This window comes from Takifugu rubripes, chromosome 7, assembly GCF_901000725.2.
Source record: "Takifugu rubripes chromosome 7, fTakRub1.2, whole genome shotgun sequence".
Lineage (NCBI taxonomy): Eukaryota > Metazoa > Chordata > Actinopteri > Tetraodontiformes > Tetraodontidae > Takifugu > Takifugu rubripes.
In genome coordinates this window covers 14,593,508-14,605,448 of record NC_042291.1, presented here as the reverse complement: position 1 = coordinate 14,605,448, position 11,941 = coordinate 14,593,508, and the positions used below count along the sequence as shown (strand labels likewise).

General features: G+C 47.2%; 1 protein-coding gene across 3 annotated transcripts; it reads right to left on the bottom strand.

Moving 5' to 3' along the window:
- Positions 1-345: 345 nt before the first annotated feature.
- adar (adenosine deaminase RNA specific) lies at positions 346-11,655 on the bottom strand. Of its 3 annotated transcripts, none has more exons than XM_011605826.2 (16): positions 11,555-11,655; positions 7,272-8,911; positions 6,763-7,070; positions 6,124-6,316; positions 5,727-5,926; positions 5,290-5,425; positions 4,896-5,134; positions 4,657-4,813; positions 4,315-4,483; positions 4,043-4,136; positions 3,824-3,940; positions 3,611-3,738; positions 3,327-3,509; positions 3,110-3,222; positions 2,872-2,999; positions 346-2,203 (listed from the first exon to the last, which is right to left on the bottom strand). In XM_011605826.2, exons 2-16 carry the CDS (start codon positions 8,781-8,783, stop codon positions 1,858-1,860), a joined length of 4,023 nt encoding a protein of 1,340 aa, XP_011604128.2. In that variant the 5' UTR covers positions 8,784-8,911; positions 11,555-11,655; the 3' UTR covers positions 346-1,857. The 3 variants fall into 3 exon arrangements, with proteins under 3 accessions (XP_011604128.2, XP_003966289.2, XP_029694729.1); XM_003966240.3 differs by having other exon boundaries at positions 5,727-5,923; XM_029838869.1 differs by lacking the exon at positions 11,555-11,655 and adding an exon at positions 10,310-10,437.
- Between the last annotated feature and the right edge of the window lie 286 nt (positions 11,656-11,941).

The following is an 11,941-nucleotide window of genomic DNA, read 5'->3' as shown; positions in this document are numbered from 1 at the left end:
CGATAGCTCAGGTGACCTTTTCCAGGGATGATCTTGAGAGATTTTAGGCCAATATTATGTGAACCTTGTAACCCCAAAGCAAACTTTGCTAGAGATGCAAATGCTTACGTAAATGCAGCTGTTGGAATCTTTGTGGTCCAACATCTGAGAGAGGCACACAAAGATCAGAGAATAAAGGAATCCAGCTTGATTTGGACCTGATCCTGGTTCCCGGAGCAGCAGAAAGGAGCCTCTGACCTGGAGGTGAAGCCATGTTTCCATCTGCTGATCCTTTAGAGTATTGCAACCAGACTGGGAGGGAAACTTTGTTAAAGGAGAAAAATGTTTAGCAGCAGAAGCAGCAGCTTCCTTTGGAGTTTAAACAGTTTTATTGTTTTCCTCACAGTTAACATAGAAAAGCAGCTGTAGGGGAACAATCGCAGTAAAACAGGAGGGTCAGACGTCTAAAATTCTGATAACGACGCAACCAAACGACAGCAGAGGGTGAAACCGATGCTGCGGCAAGAACGTTTTGACCTGGGACACATGGAGCTTGAAGCAGATGAGGACTATTTCCCGTTCTTTCCAATTCCCAGCTGGGATGGCAGCCCCTCGACCCTGCTGGGGGGAAGCTGGGATGGATGAAAAAAAGAAACGCAAACATCAATCGATTCCCCTGAGCTCTTAAAATATGGATGCTGAAAATCATTTCTAAAAATGCATAGTATAAAATGGTTAACTATAAGAAAAATAAAAACTTTGACAGTTTTGTTAAAGCAAAAATGCAATTCAAACCAATAACAGCATGGTGTAGCAGAGCTTTGGACCATAACGCATGTGTGCGTGTATTCCTGTACACCTCATGTACACGCTGCCATGTTCATGTACAAAATTTTAAAAGGAGGCAAAAACAGGTGCCAGCTGTTCATGGACTTACTGGCAGAAGTGAAAAGGTCATAAATACACAGAAGAGAACCATCCCACTCCTGTGAGATAATGACATCAGCGGTTGTGGGAAAGAACAGAGAACAGATGGTTCTTTTCAAAGGGGCCATATGATCGATTCTAAAGGAACCGTAGCAACAAATGCAGCTCTGAAGACAGAGTTTTGCTCAGATTTTCCTTTCACAGCCTCAGAAATTGATCACAGAATGTTTGGTTGACGTTGGTTCTGCGCAATTAGAGTACGAATTGAAATTCCTATTTACAAAAGAATCCCCTTTGTGCAAAATAAGCTGAACAAAGACTCAAGTCCGACTCTAATCAGAGTGGGAACGTTTTTCAAGAATCCATATCCACACCTAGAGAAACGGTGCCGCGTTAGATCGGACCGACTTCAAAATAACAGAAGTTGTCTTGGAACAAATAACTCGATCAATTCTAAATAAACCAAAACCAAACACATGTAGAAACGAACAAATGAAGTTGACAAACACAGTAATTACTGCAAACACTAAGATAACCCAAACACTGCATCAGCTATGGATGATCGGGTTTCTGGGGGCTACGGTCGATTCTTCAGGGTGGACATGAGACCAGGTCGGGCTAGGACACCTGTGCTGGAAAAACTCTTACATGCTTCAAAAAACCCAGTCTCAAAAACTACTTATGGACAATTTAGAATGATTAGCAACATTACGCACAACCGACAGAAATGGGATGAAATGGGATACAGATACAGTAATAGAACTCAGATTTGTAGTGCTGCGTTAATTAAAAAAACCGCCAAACTCTCATTATGAACAGACTGCAGATGTTTCGTAGCTCTTTGCAACCCTGCTTGAATATCTTTTGCCATTTTACGTCAACGGGATAAGATTCTAGCATTCAGCTTGATTGTCCTTCTGCCCTCCTCCACAACCTTCCCTGGCTGCCTATTTATACTGTTCCACTAATGTTCTGGAACACTTCCTGCTTGATTTCCATTGGTATTCCATTACTACTGCTGCCGTCTCCCACAGGGACATTTGCTTCATTGTTCCAGGAACTCTCCCCTGCTTCAAAGCTCTTCTCCTCCAGCGGCTTCCCGATCCACGTGCCGTAACCGTGGGCTGTGAGAGCTTGGAAGAACTGCTGTTTGGCCAGCTGGAAAGACAGGGCTGCCATCTTGGCCTGGGAGTAGGAGTGTAGGGAGAGGAGATCGGTGCGTCCACAGCGCTGGCAAACGGCGCGGAACAGAGCAAACAGGTTGGACTTGGTCACTCTGGACACACTCAGTTTGTTACTGGAGGGAAGACGTCAGACAATACTGAAATTAGTATCTATTCCCAAAAAGATTATTGCACATACTGAATTTTCCGGACTATAAGTCGCACTTTTTTTTCATAGTTTGTCAGGGGGTGCGACTTAAATACATTATTACGGAATCTCACATGTTCATTATTTTCACACTGACAACCACGAGAGGGCGCTCTAAGCGCGTGTACTGAGGAACGAGTTCCTTTAGCGACGCAGAAGAAGAAGCGCTGCTTCGTCTATGGAGTTAGACTTGATTGTTTGGTAAACTTGCGCGGATGTTCTTTATGCTCTAGTTATCTGAATAACTGTTAATATGTTACGTTAACAAAGTACTCAGCTCGTTGTGGGTCATGTAGCTGAATTTGCTACGTTAGCATACCGTAACACTATTGCTAATCCATGCTAATTGCCTTTTAAGATGAAATGTATGTTCTTGGTCTCGGATTTTATCGAATAAATTTTCCCCCAAAATGCGACTTATAGCCCAGTGCGACTTATATATCTATTTTTCTTCTTTATCATGCATTTTTTAGCTGGTGCGACTTAAACTCTGAAGCGACATATAGTCCAGAGAATACGGTACAAGGTATGGTCTAGTATAACAACCAGCAACTCATCCATTTATAACCAAGAATCCATTTTAAGCAAACTGACCCGTCCAGTTTGCCCGTTGTTCCGTCCAGCACCTCTACACTGTGCTGGTCTGGAAAGCTCCAGTTCACACTGGACTCTTTGGTCTTCCCGGTGTGACGCGTGGAGTCGTACACGCTCACCCTGCCGACCTACATCCAACCAGAGAGTGTGGGAGAGGAGCAGGAGAGAGAATTTGAATGCACGTTTTTAAAAATAAAATGATTAAAAGATTACAGACAGAAGAATAAGTGAAAGAAACCTCTGGATGATTTAGCATGAAGGGAGCAGAGAGACTCTGAGCAAACTCTTGCCCATTTCTGGCCATCCTGCAGCAAACAGCGCGAGTCAGGTGTCCGTGACTGTACAAATAACCTTGCAAACACAACAGAGACGTTCAGGTGACGGGTGGAAATTTGAGTTTCTGTCCCACAAACGTTTGCCTCGTTGCTTTGTTCTGAAGAAAGAGAGCGTCTTACCGAGTGTGATGGATTTCAGGTAGATGGGATTTATAAAATGGCTGAGCAGCGCCCCCTGGAGGCCCAACACGTTCCATCGGAGGATCTTGTCGCTGCAGCTCATGGTTCGCAGCCTCTCGCCGTGCTGAATCCCATCCCAGGTGGGCACAATGGCACTCGACTCCACTGGGATGGTTCCCTCACCTGACACAAACACCCACATAGACAGAGGTCACGACCTTCTACCATCGTCTGCTCAGTACTCATATTGGTGAAGTTTAAAGTACTTCAGTGTCGCTCCTCACCATTCTCTACTTTGGTGCGAAGCTTGCCTTGCTTTACATTCTCAAACAAAGGCTGATGGCCCTTGATTTCATCCCCTGTCTCACTGCATGACTTGTCAAACAAAGCACCGTCCCCACAAGGCGCCGTGCTGTGGATGAAAGAAAAAGAAATGAAAGGCTGCCGAGCAGAGAAACAGTGCCTGACTGAATAAAGGGAGATGAAATATTTCCCACCTGATGTAGAGGTGAAAGGTGGTGTCGGGCTTAACTTGCAACTTGTTGTTCTCTGCTGGCTCAAATATGCAGTCATCGTTGCCGTCCTGATATTTAAGGATCTCGCTGTATAGAAACCTGAGAGCAAAGGGCACAAATCAGTCCATCAATTAAAAGTCGGGGGGGAGAATGGGGCGTTTAGGACTGGACACAAATGGAGAGAGAATGATAGAATTGTACCTGACAAATCCCCGTCTGGAGATAATTTCAGCGTGACAATCATTAACAGTGTCCCCTTTGAGACTCAGCTCTTCCCCTTTAACACAGCGATTTCCTGGGAGGAAAACAGGAGAGAAATGGATTCCAAGTCAACAAGTACAACAGCGCGACGCCCCCTCGGTTCTGCTCTGACCTCGTTCCAATTCTGACTCTGACCCTAGAAAGCCTTTATTATAAATACTGAAAATCCACCGGCAACATTCTTTTTTTAGATGTAGAGAACATGAGCGTACCAGTTCCCAGGCTGACGACGGTCCCCAGGCCGTCCCCCTTCCTCATGATGATGGTGGCCAAGATCTTGCGCCCCAGGAGGCTGTGCTGGATGCGTGTGGTCAGTGCGTTGAAACGCTGGTGACTCAGCATGGCGATCTGGTCATGCAAAGTGCTTCCAGTGACCGGAAGCTTAAGAAAAAAACTCTGGGATTAATTCATATTCAGTAAAATGTGACATTCATTCCCACCACTAATGTACCTGGACAGGCTGCTGAGAGTGGCTATTTACCAAACCAATATAGCTCCCAGACATGTGAACAAATGTGGTGACAGAACAAAGGGAACCCATTAAACGTCAGTACCTCGGCTGGGATCAGCTCTCCTGTGCGCGCGGCTCTCTCAGCTTCTCCAATCAGGACCCGCAGAGCGGCGTCGGCTGCCTCCTGTTTTCCCTGCTTCTTGTTGGACGCACACACTGCTGGGAACCAGCGTCCACCCAGCTTGGCTTGGTAGGTGAACCTACAAAGGAGGAAATCTTTAAGGCTGCCGTCTCTCGCTCATAGCAGCACAACCAAGCCAGACATCGGGAGGGTTCACACACTTTGGCTCGTGCGGCGGCCCAGACTGGCCCACCAGCCGGATCTCGGCGGCGAAGCCTCGGGCCTTGGCGTACTCCAGCAGTCCCGACACTGCGTTGTTGTTCAGGTGATTGATGAGATCCCCGACCCCGGCCTCGTGTGCTGCGCGCAGCTCGCTTGCAGTCAGAGGCAGCAGAGAGGGACACAGGGTCCCAGCCCCGCTGAGATCACTGTCGCTGGAGGGACCCAGTGGCAACTGTGGCTGCAAATCACAAACGGGACGGCAGAGACAAACGACAAACGTGTCATTTATTTGGTCTTCGGTGATCCGTTGTGTCTCTGACGTCACTGTGGGTATTTCAGGTACGTGCGCTTCTGACGTCGGGTGAGAGGAACCCGAGTTGTACCTGACCTCACCTTGTTGAGCTGCAATCTCCCCTCAGCCATCAACTCTTTGACAGCTTCCTCTGCAGCCAGCTGGCGGGCTGCCTTCTTGCTCGGAGCCGAGGCTTCTGAAAACAGATTCTCTCCCACCTTGACGCGGTACATGAACCTGAATCAGGAGAGAGGAAGGGAAAAGCACCCGGTTAGAGCCGAGACGTACTGGGGACTGAGACACAAACAAAGGGACGCAGACCCGGCGAACAAAGGTTTCATGCCAGAACCTGCTGATTACACTCTCAGGATGCAAAGAAAGGCCGTGGAGGGTTTGGGTCGTTGTCAGCTGACTCTAGTGACGACAGAAGGAGCAGAAATAGCTGATCACTAGCGATAAGTCTGGCCACGAGGAGAGTCGCTGCCTTGGGGAAACCACTGAGAAAGGACAGATTCAGAGAGAGGGGGGTGGCCAGTACCGTGTGTCATGTGGTGGTCCCGCCTGCCCGGTCATGATGAATTCAATGGGGTTTCCACTGTGCTGACCGTACTCCATCAGGACCGACACGGGATTCTTCCCTCCAGGCAGGGAGCGTGACAGCAGCTGTGGGGGTCCTTCTGCCACCGCCCTCCCTTCTGTGGTACCGGCCCCACTTACAGTCCCCTCCATTGACCCCTGCTAGACAGTGGACAGTGGAGGGGGCAATAAAATCAGTTACAGTTGGTTAAGTGCCTGTAGGGAGGCAACCACAGAGCGTTGGCTTTAATATCTGTCAGTAAAAATGGATGGTCCTGTTAAATATAGTGAAATATTTCAATGAAAGGAACTCTTGTCTAGTCTTCAGATGTTTGACAGGAGTTTGTTTCATAACTTACACCAGTGTCTGTCAGTTGACCCGTCACTTGGTTGATAGCAGCATTGTTCTTGTCCTTGGAGCTCGTTCCTCCCTCCATTTCTTCAATGAGCACATGGAGGGTGGCAGCGGCAGCATCCTTTTTGGCCACCTTCTTACTGGAAGCTTCTGCTACAGGAAACTGTCTCCCGTTCAGCATCACCTGCATGCGGAATCTGAAAGAAAGAGACATTTATATACAAACGAGGCTTCTTCTGGCTGTAAAAGCCCAAACATTCGAGCTTAAACTCCGTCCGTCCCATCAGGCATTGATATGTCCAACAGCTTGAGACAAAATGTTGGTTTGTTTCCGTTTAAACTAGAATGATCACACAGAAAACCTTCTCTTGAATGTGGGTATATAAACGAAAAGATGGTAACTTTCCCAAACCACACGTATAATAAATGGCTATATTTTACACAGAGGAATACATTATTTGTATTTTGCCTAAATTACTAAGTTGAAGTTTCTGCAGATGTTTTATTGGCTTTAAATTGAGAGAATACTTATTTTGGCAGCAGATGGTCCAGAATTACAATAATAATGTTTCTATTGGTACAATAAATCTTTCTGAATATATGAACGTGGCCTTGGGGGGGAGCTGTGGAACAGATTACTGACCTTGGATCGTGAGAGGGTCCCGACTGGTCGAGGAGCAGAAACTCACAGTTCTGACCCAGAAACTGAGCGTACTCCATCAGGCCGCTGACGGGGTTCTTTAACTTCACCTCCTGTAATTTGGCCCACAGGTTCGGGGGAGGGGGAGCGGCCACGGACACCGCTATGGTTCCGACAGCATTGTTCTGTTCTGCAGCCAGTTTCTCCATATCTGTCTGTCTACGTATGATGTTGAGGAACTCTGGGATGTCGTCAGTTGCCCACTGTCCTTCAGTGGTATCTATGGGTTCATTTATGATTTGAACAGGGGGCTGATGGGAGAGTGAGGATTAAAAAGATAAAAGCACGTTATTAAATTGGGACGGAGTTTGATGGAAGGTGAATTTTCCATGAAAACATCTCACAACTATCTTTAAACGCTGTTCTAATATTTCACTCTTGTTATTCTAAAACACTAATTCAATCTTTTTTATTTTCCACCAGCAAAACTAACCGTCATCAGTTTTAGCTACCTTTTCGCTGTGATCTTGCCTCGGCATTGAGAAGTCTTGGAATGGCAGGCGGTCCAGTTCAGATGTTGGTAGCAGGGCTGCAGATGGTAGAAAGGCGGGTCCACCTGCTTCCGCTTCTACCTCCATCCTAACCTCACAGGCGGAGGCACTCTTTGCAGCTTTCAGACTCCTCTCCATCCTCTCTCGCCGGTGGGTGGCTAGTTCCCAGGTAGCAGGGGTGACCCCGCTGTGCTTGATGACATCACCTTGCTTCTCCAGGGTGTAGAGGGTGGGATTAATTTGCTTGGTGGTCTTAAGTCCCAGATTTTTGGCTATGCAGAGGGCAGTCGTCTCACCCGAATTAAAGAGGTAGTGCAAAACTAGTTCCTTCTGGTCTGACATTGTGGAGGTTAAATGTTTCTGATCAGAGGAGCTGGGAGTTATGGGATGCCGGCTTCCAGCTGCTGCCTTGGAATCTTCAGAATCAGAGGAGGCTACTGACGATTGGCTGCGGGAGGTGGATTCTGTGTCAGAGTTCTGCTCGCCTGTTAGATGAGGAGATTGACTCTCTACGACTGAGTTCTGATCCGCGTCACTCTTCAGATGTTCCCTGTAAGTGGTCCACAGTGGAGGGCTGAGGCCCTGCTTGGAGGCTTTCTGTGTGCGCTCCAAAGAATACAGCGCCTTATTGACTATCTTTTTAGGCAGATGGAGCTTTTTGGCCAACCACCTTGCAGCGATGCTATCGCTTGGTTTTAACGCGACCAAGGCCCTGTGGACCTGCTCCTGTATGTCCGGGGTGAGAGTGATGTTACCCTCGGCCAAACTGAAGTTCAGAGAGTTGTTGGATGCATAAAAACGGTTCAACCTGTCGCTGTCCCTGTTGGGCCAACGCCGGTGAATGCTCAAATGCTGGAATCTTGCCTCGAGTGAGTCTGTCTGGACGCGCTGGTGCCTGCTGAAGTTTTGTTCTTGACCTTGCAGGGGGGGCTCTTGCAAGGACCTCTCGTCTGGGGGCACTCGTGAGGGCCTTACGCTGGGTAGCCACTGGTCTTGAGAATATAGCAATTTGCCTCTTGGGCTGCTGCTGGGTCTGGGATATTGGTTATAGCCTGGCCGGAGCTGGTATGAGGGACCATGTGACCTTGTAGGGGCCGCTTCCTCACTACGTGCTCCAGCAGTGAACTGCGTTGCATCAAAGCTCTCACCTGTCAGAAACTCTCCTCGTCGGTAGTGAAAGGAACTAGGAGAATTAACTGAACGGCTAGATTCTCCTGGTTTGGGGGGAATTTGATCCTTAGAATGGTTTGCACTGGGTGGACAGGAGGGGAGGAAAGAATGTGCTGGTGTCTGCGGAGGCACGACGGGATGAGGAGGGCCGTAGTAGTAGGGTGGAAAAGGACCGTGCTGTGGGCCACCCCTCAGGAAGTGTGGGACTGCGTCAGGTCTGTGGTAGTTTTCCTTGGCCTGGAGGTATGGGCGAGGATTCCTTTGGTAATGCTCTCTAGAAGTCCCTCCTCTACCTCTGCTCATAGCGCAGGGCTGGAGAGACCAGAGAGACACTGTAGCTGATTGTGCAGCTTCTGTTTACGCGTGTGTCCCCAAGCATGAGCGGCAGACGCTGACAGAATGTCCGACCGGCCCAGATGTACCCGGAGCACCTGAAATAGGAATAAAGGAGAGTGAAAGGGGACATGAATGAACAACGAATGACAGCAAAAGGGATCAGTGAGTGATGCATAAGCTGCCGTGTCCCTTGATGAGCCATTGGTTTATAAGGTCTTAGCAGCTGATAATTAACAGATGTTCCAAGGGGGAAAAAAGAATAATTAATCCAAATACTGCTAAAGTAAGGCCTTATCAAGCTTCACTACAGGTTGTTAGGGATCTACTGCAGACCAACCAACAGCGAGGCAACGTGACTTATTCCTGAACATGTAATAAAGCTCAAAACTAGACTAGACGCAACAGTAAAATGGTGCAAGATAAAAGCTTCCAACACGAGTGAACGAAAACATGGTCAGAACTACAGGGTGGCAGGTACAGGCACACACCTGCAACAGCTACACACCAGATCTGAGGACGCGGCTTTAACACAGGAGGGAAGGGAGGAGATAAGAGGCACCTAACAGGTGGGAGTAATCAGGACACCCAGGAGAGGAGGCAGACGGTCAGACAGACGGGCAGACAGACGGGCAGACAGAAATACAAGAAGCAAAAGTAACCAGTTTACAAGGATACAGCAAGGTGACATACTGTCCCTCGCAGGGACACTGAAACATATACCCTGGGTAAAAGCAAGCTGATCAATAATTCACGGTCTCTGGTGTCTATTGTGTTTTATTTCTAGCTTTATAGGTTCTTGCTTGATGTGGATTCATAGCACAGGAGGAAAGCGACGTGCCGCTGATGCGGGCGGGATCGTTCCAAGGGCGAGCACTGCGTTTCACCCGCTGGTGACAAGCAGCGTGCAGATTATAGCTGAGCCGTTAAAGCGTGTGTGTAATGAAAAGGTTTCGCAATGCGAGCTCAATGACATTTAAAACATGTTAAACGCGCTTGACTCGTGGTGCGTGTCAACCGCCACTGATTTAGCCTTGAGTGTCATATCTGACAACGCTCAATAATGTCTATAGGAGTCCGACTGACAGCAGGGGAAACCCAACACAGAGACACCTATCAGGCCCTTTAGGGACGTCATGATTCAGCGCCTCAGAATTAACAGAACACACACATACTGGCTTCATCACTATAATCTGGACTGACAGAGACGCCGGGCCAGGGCCCGAAATAGTGCTGGGACTTAGTCATCTTGACTCCGACCCAGCAGCTGACAAGTAAACTAACAAGTATGTTTTCTGGATCTACCATCCTCACACATCCTTTGCACCAGCATAGGGCCAAAACAGCACCACCAACCTGGCAACTGCTGAATGAACTCTTTTGCACTACATGTTGAGGCATGTCTCAGTCCCAAATGCAGCTTTGCAGCACAGAAACAAAGTCAACGCAGGTAACGTCACACAGGTGTAAGGTGTTGAGGGGACGGTGGATCTCACCTGCAGAAGCTGATAGGAGTTACCTGCGATTTAAGCAATTACCTGGCTGATCCTGCAATTTCCCAAAAAAGTTGCCAATAGACGGAATCAGACCCACAAAGAGCAGCGTTGAAGTAAATGTGGACTCGTTTTGCCTGAGATCCCCGCTATAATGCTCGCTTTTAGATGTGGAGAAGGGAAACAAAAACATGAGGTAACTCATGACGTTAGAAAAGAGGAAAGTAACCTGTCCCGAAGAAGGGAAACTCAAGGTTTCGTTTTCGCTTGAAACGACCGAGTCACGTGTTCGCGGCAAAGCGCCTGATAATAGAAATGCACGCAAATTCACAACCGACCAACTTTAATTATGGGTTAATTATGACAGAATATGCAGCTCTTTAAGCCAAGTTGTTCCAGTAATCACCTCGTGGGTTGCAAGGACTCCAGAGGTCCTTGAACACGGCTACGCACGCATTTTAAATAACAAAATCCCACAAAGAAATGCAAATATCACAGAAAAACGCTGCAAAAACAATCGTGAATTGATAAAAACCCAAGGCCAGACGCTACTGTATGAGTTGAAGGTCACAAAGCGGGGCAGCATGGAGGCGTGCGCCTCGTTTTCTCTCATTATTCACTAACTGCCCACAAAAAGGTCCGGATTATCAGCGCATTTAATTATGAAAAGAGATGAGACTCATTCTATTCAGGTGCTCATCATTTTCATTGCACTGCCAACCAAACCAACAGATATGTAATGTGTACAGTTGACTACCTAATGGATATATTCACTTTGAGTCTCACCAACAACCTGTCTAGCGTTCACATGGCACATGTGTGTATGTATATATACGTATATGTATATACCCACATACATACACACAGTAATAGACGAATATAGCTGCACATTATCCATATTTGTTAACATATACAATTAAGAAATATTGCCATTTTATTTTAAATATGCTGTTTTCAATTATTTTTTCCCATTTCGTATTACGAATAAAATCACCTGTGATACCGTCTATAAATTGGAGATCAAACGGAGTGTTTCTCTTGATCTACTTTGCATTTTAATGCCAGTAGGGGAAAATGTGCAGGTCTAGCGACAGCATCAGGCGTTAGCTAGCATGCTAGCTCTAAATGAAACTATATAGACTGCACCATTCCCAACTCCTGCCTGCCGTGGTCTACGTCTAGCAACATAACCCACGCAAACTTCTGTCCAGCCAAACAACAGCGACCTTATCAAACGTAAGTTATTACCTGAGCACACGACGTTTAGTTTCCTGTTGAGGCGCAGTTTTTTTTAATGCACCGTTTCTGTCACAGCTGTGGTGCGCGGAGAAATGACGCCATTTATTTGCGACCACAGAAAACATCAACACGTCGCAGACGGATGACGTCCATACATCAGCAAGGGCCAATCATTCGATGCAGTTGTATCTTTCGCATTCACGTCAATAGACGGTGAAACTAGCATATTTCCTTATCCAAACCTGTTAAATGTCGACAAATGGATTTTAGGATCATATCTTTTGGTTATATTTCCCCTCTACCCCCGATATTTCAGCTGTAGGGTCCTTATTTAACATGTTTCTGGCCACTTTCTTGCACACTCCCCTGGACACCGTTCTGAATATCTTGGCTGTA

Excerpts from the sequence above, each read along its gene's own strand:
- adar (XM_011605826.2), bottom strand. The coding sequence starts at position 8,783 with ATGAGCAGAGGTAGAGGAGGGACTTCTAGAGAGCATTACCAAAGGAAT. Across the intron at positions 5,135-5,289 it reads GGAGATTGCAGCTCAACAAG|CCACAGTTGCCACTGGGTCC; the intron begins GTGAGGTCAGGT and ends TGTGATTTGCAG. Across the intron at positions 3,223-3,326 it reads CCTGAAATCCATCACACTCG|GTTATTTGTACAGTCACGGA; the intron begins GTAAGACGCTCT and ends TGTGTTTGCAAG.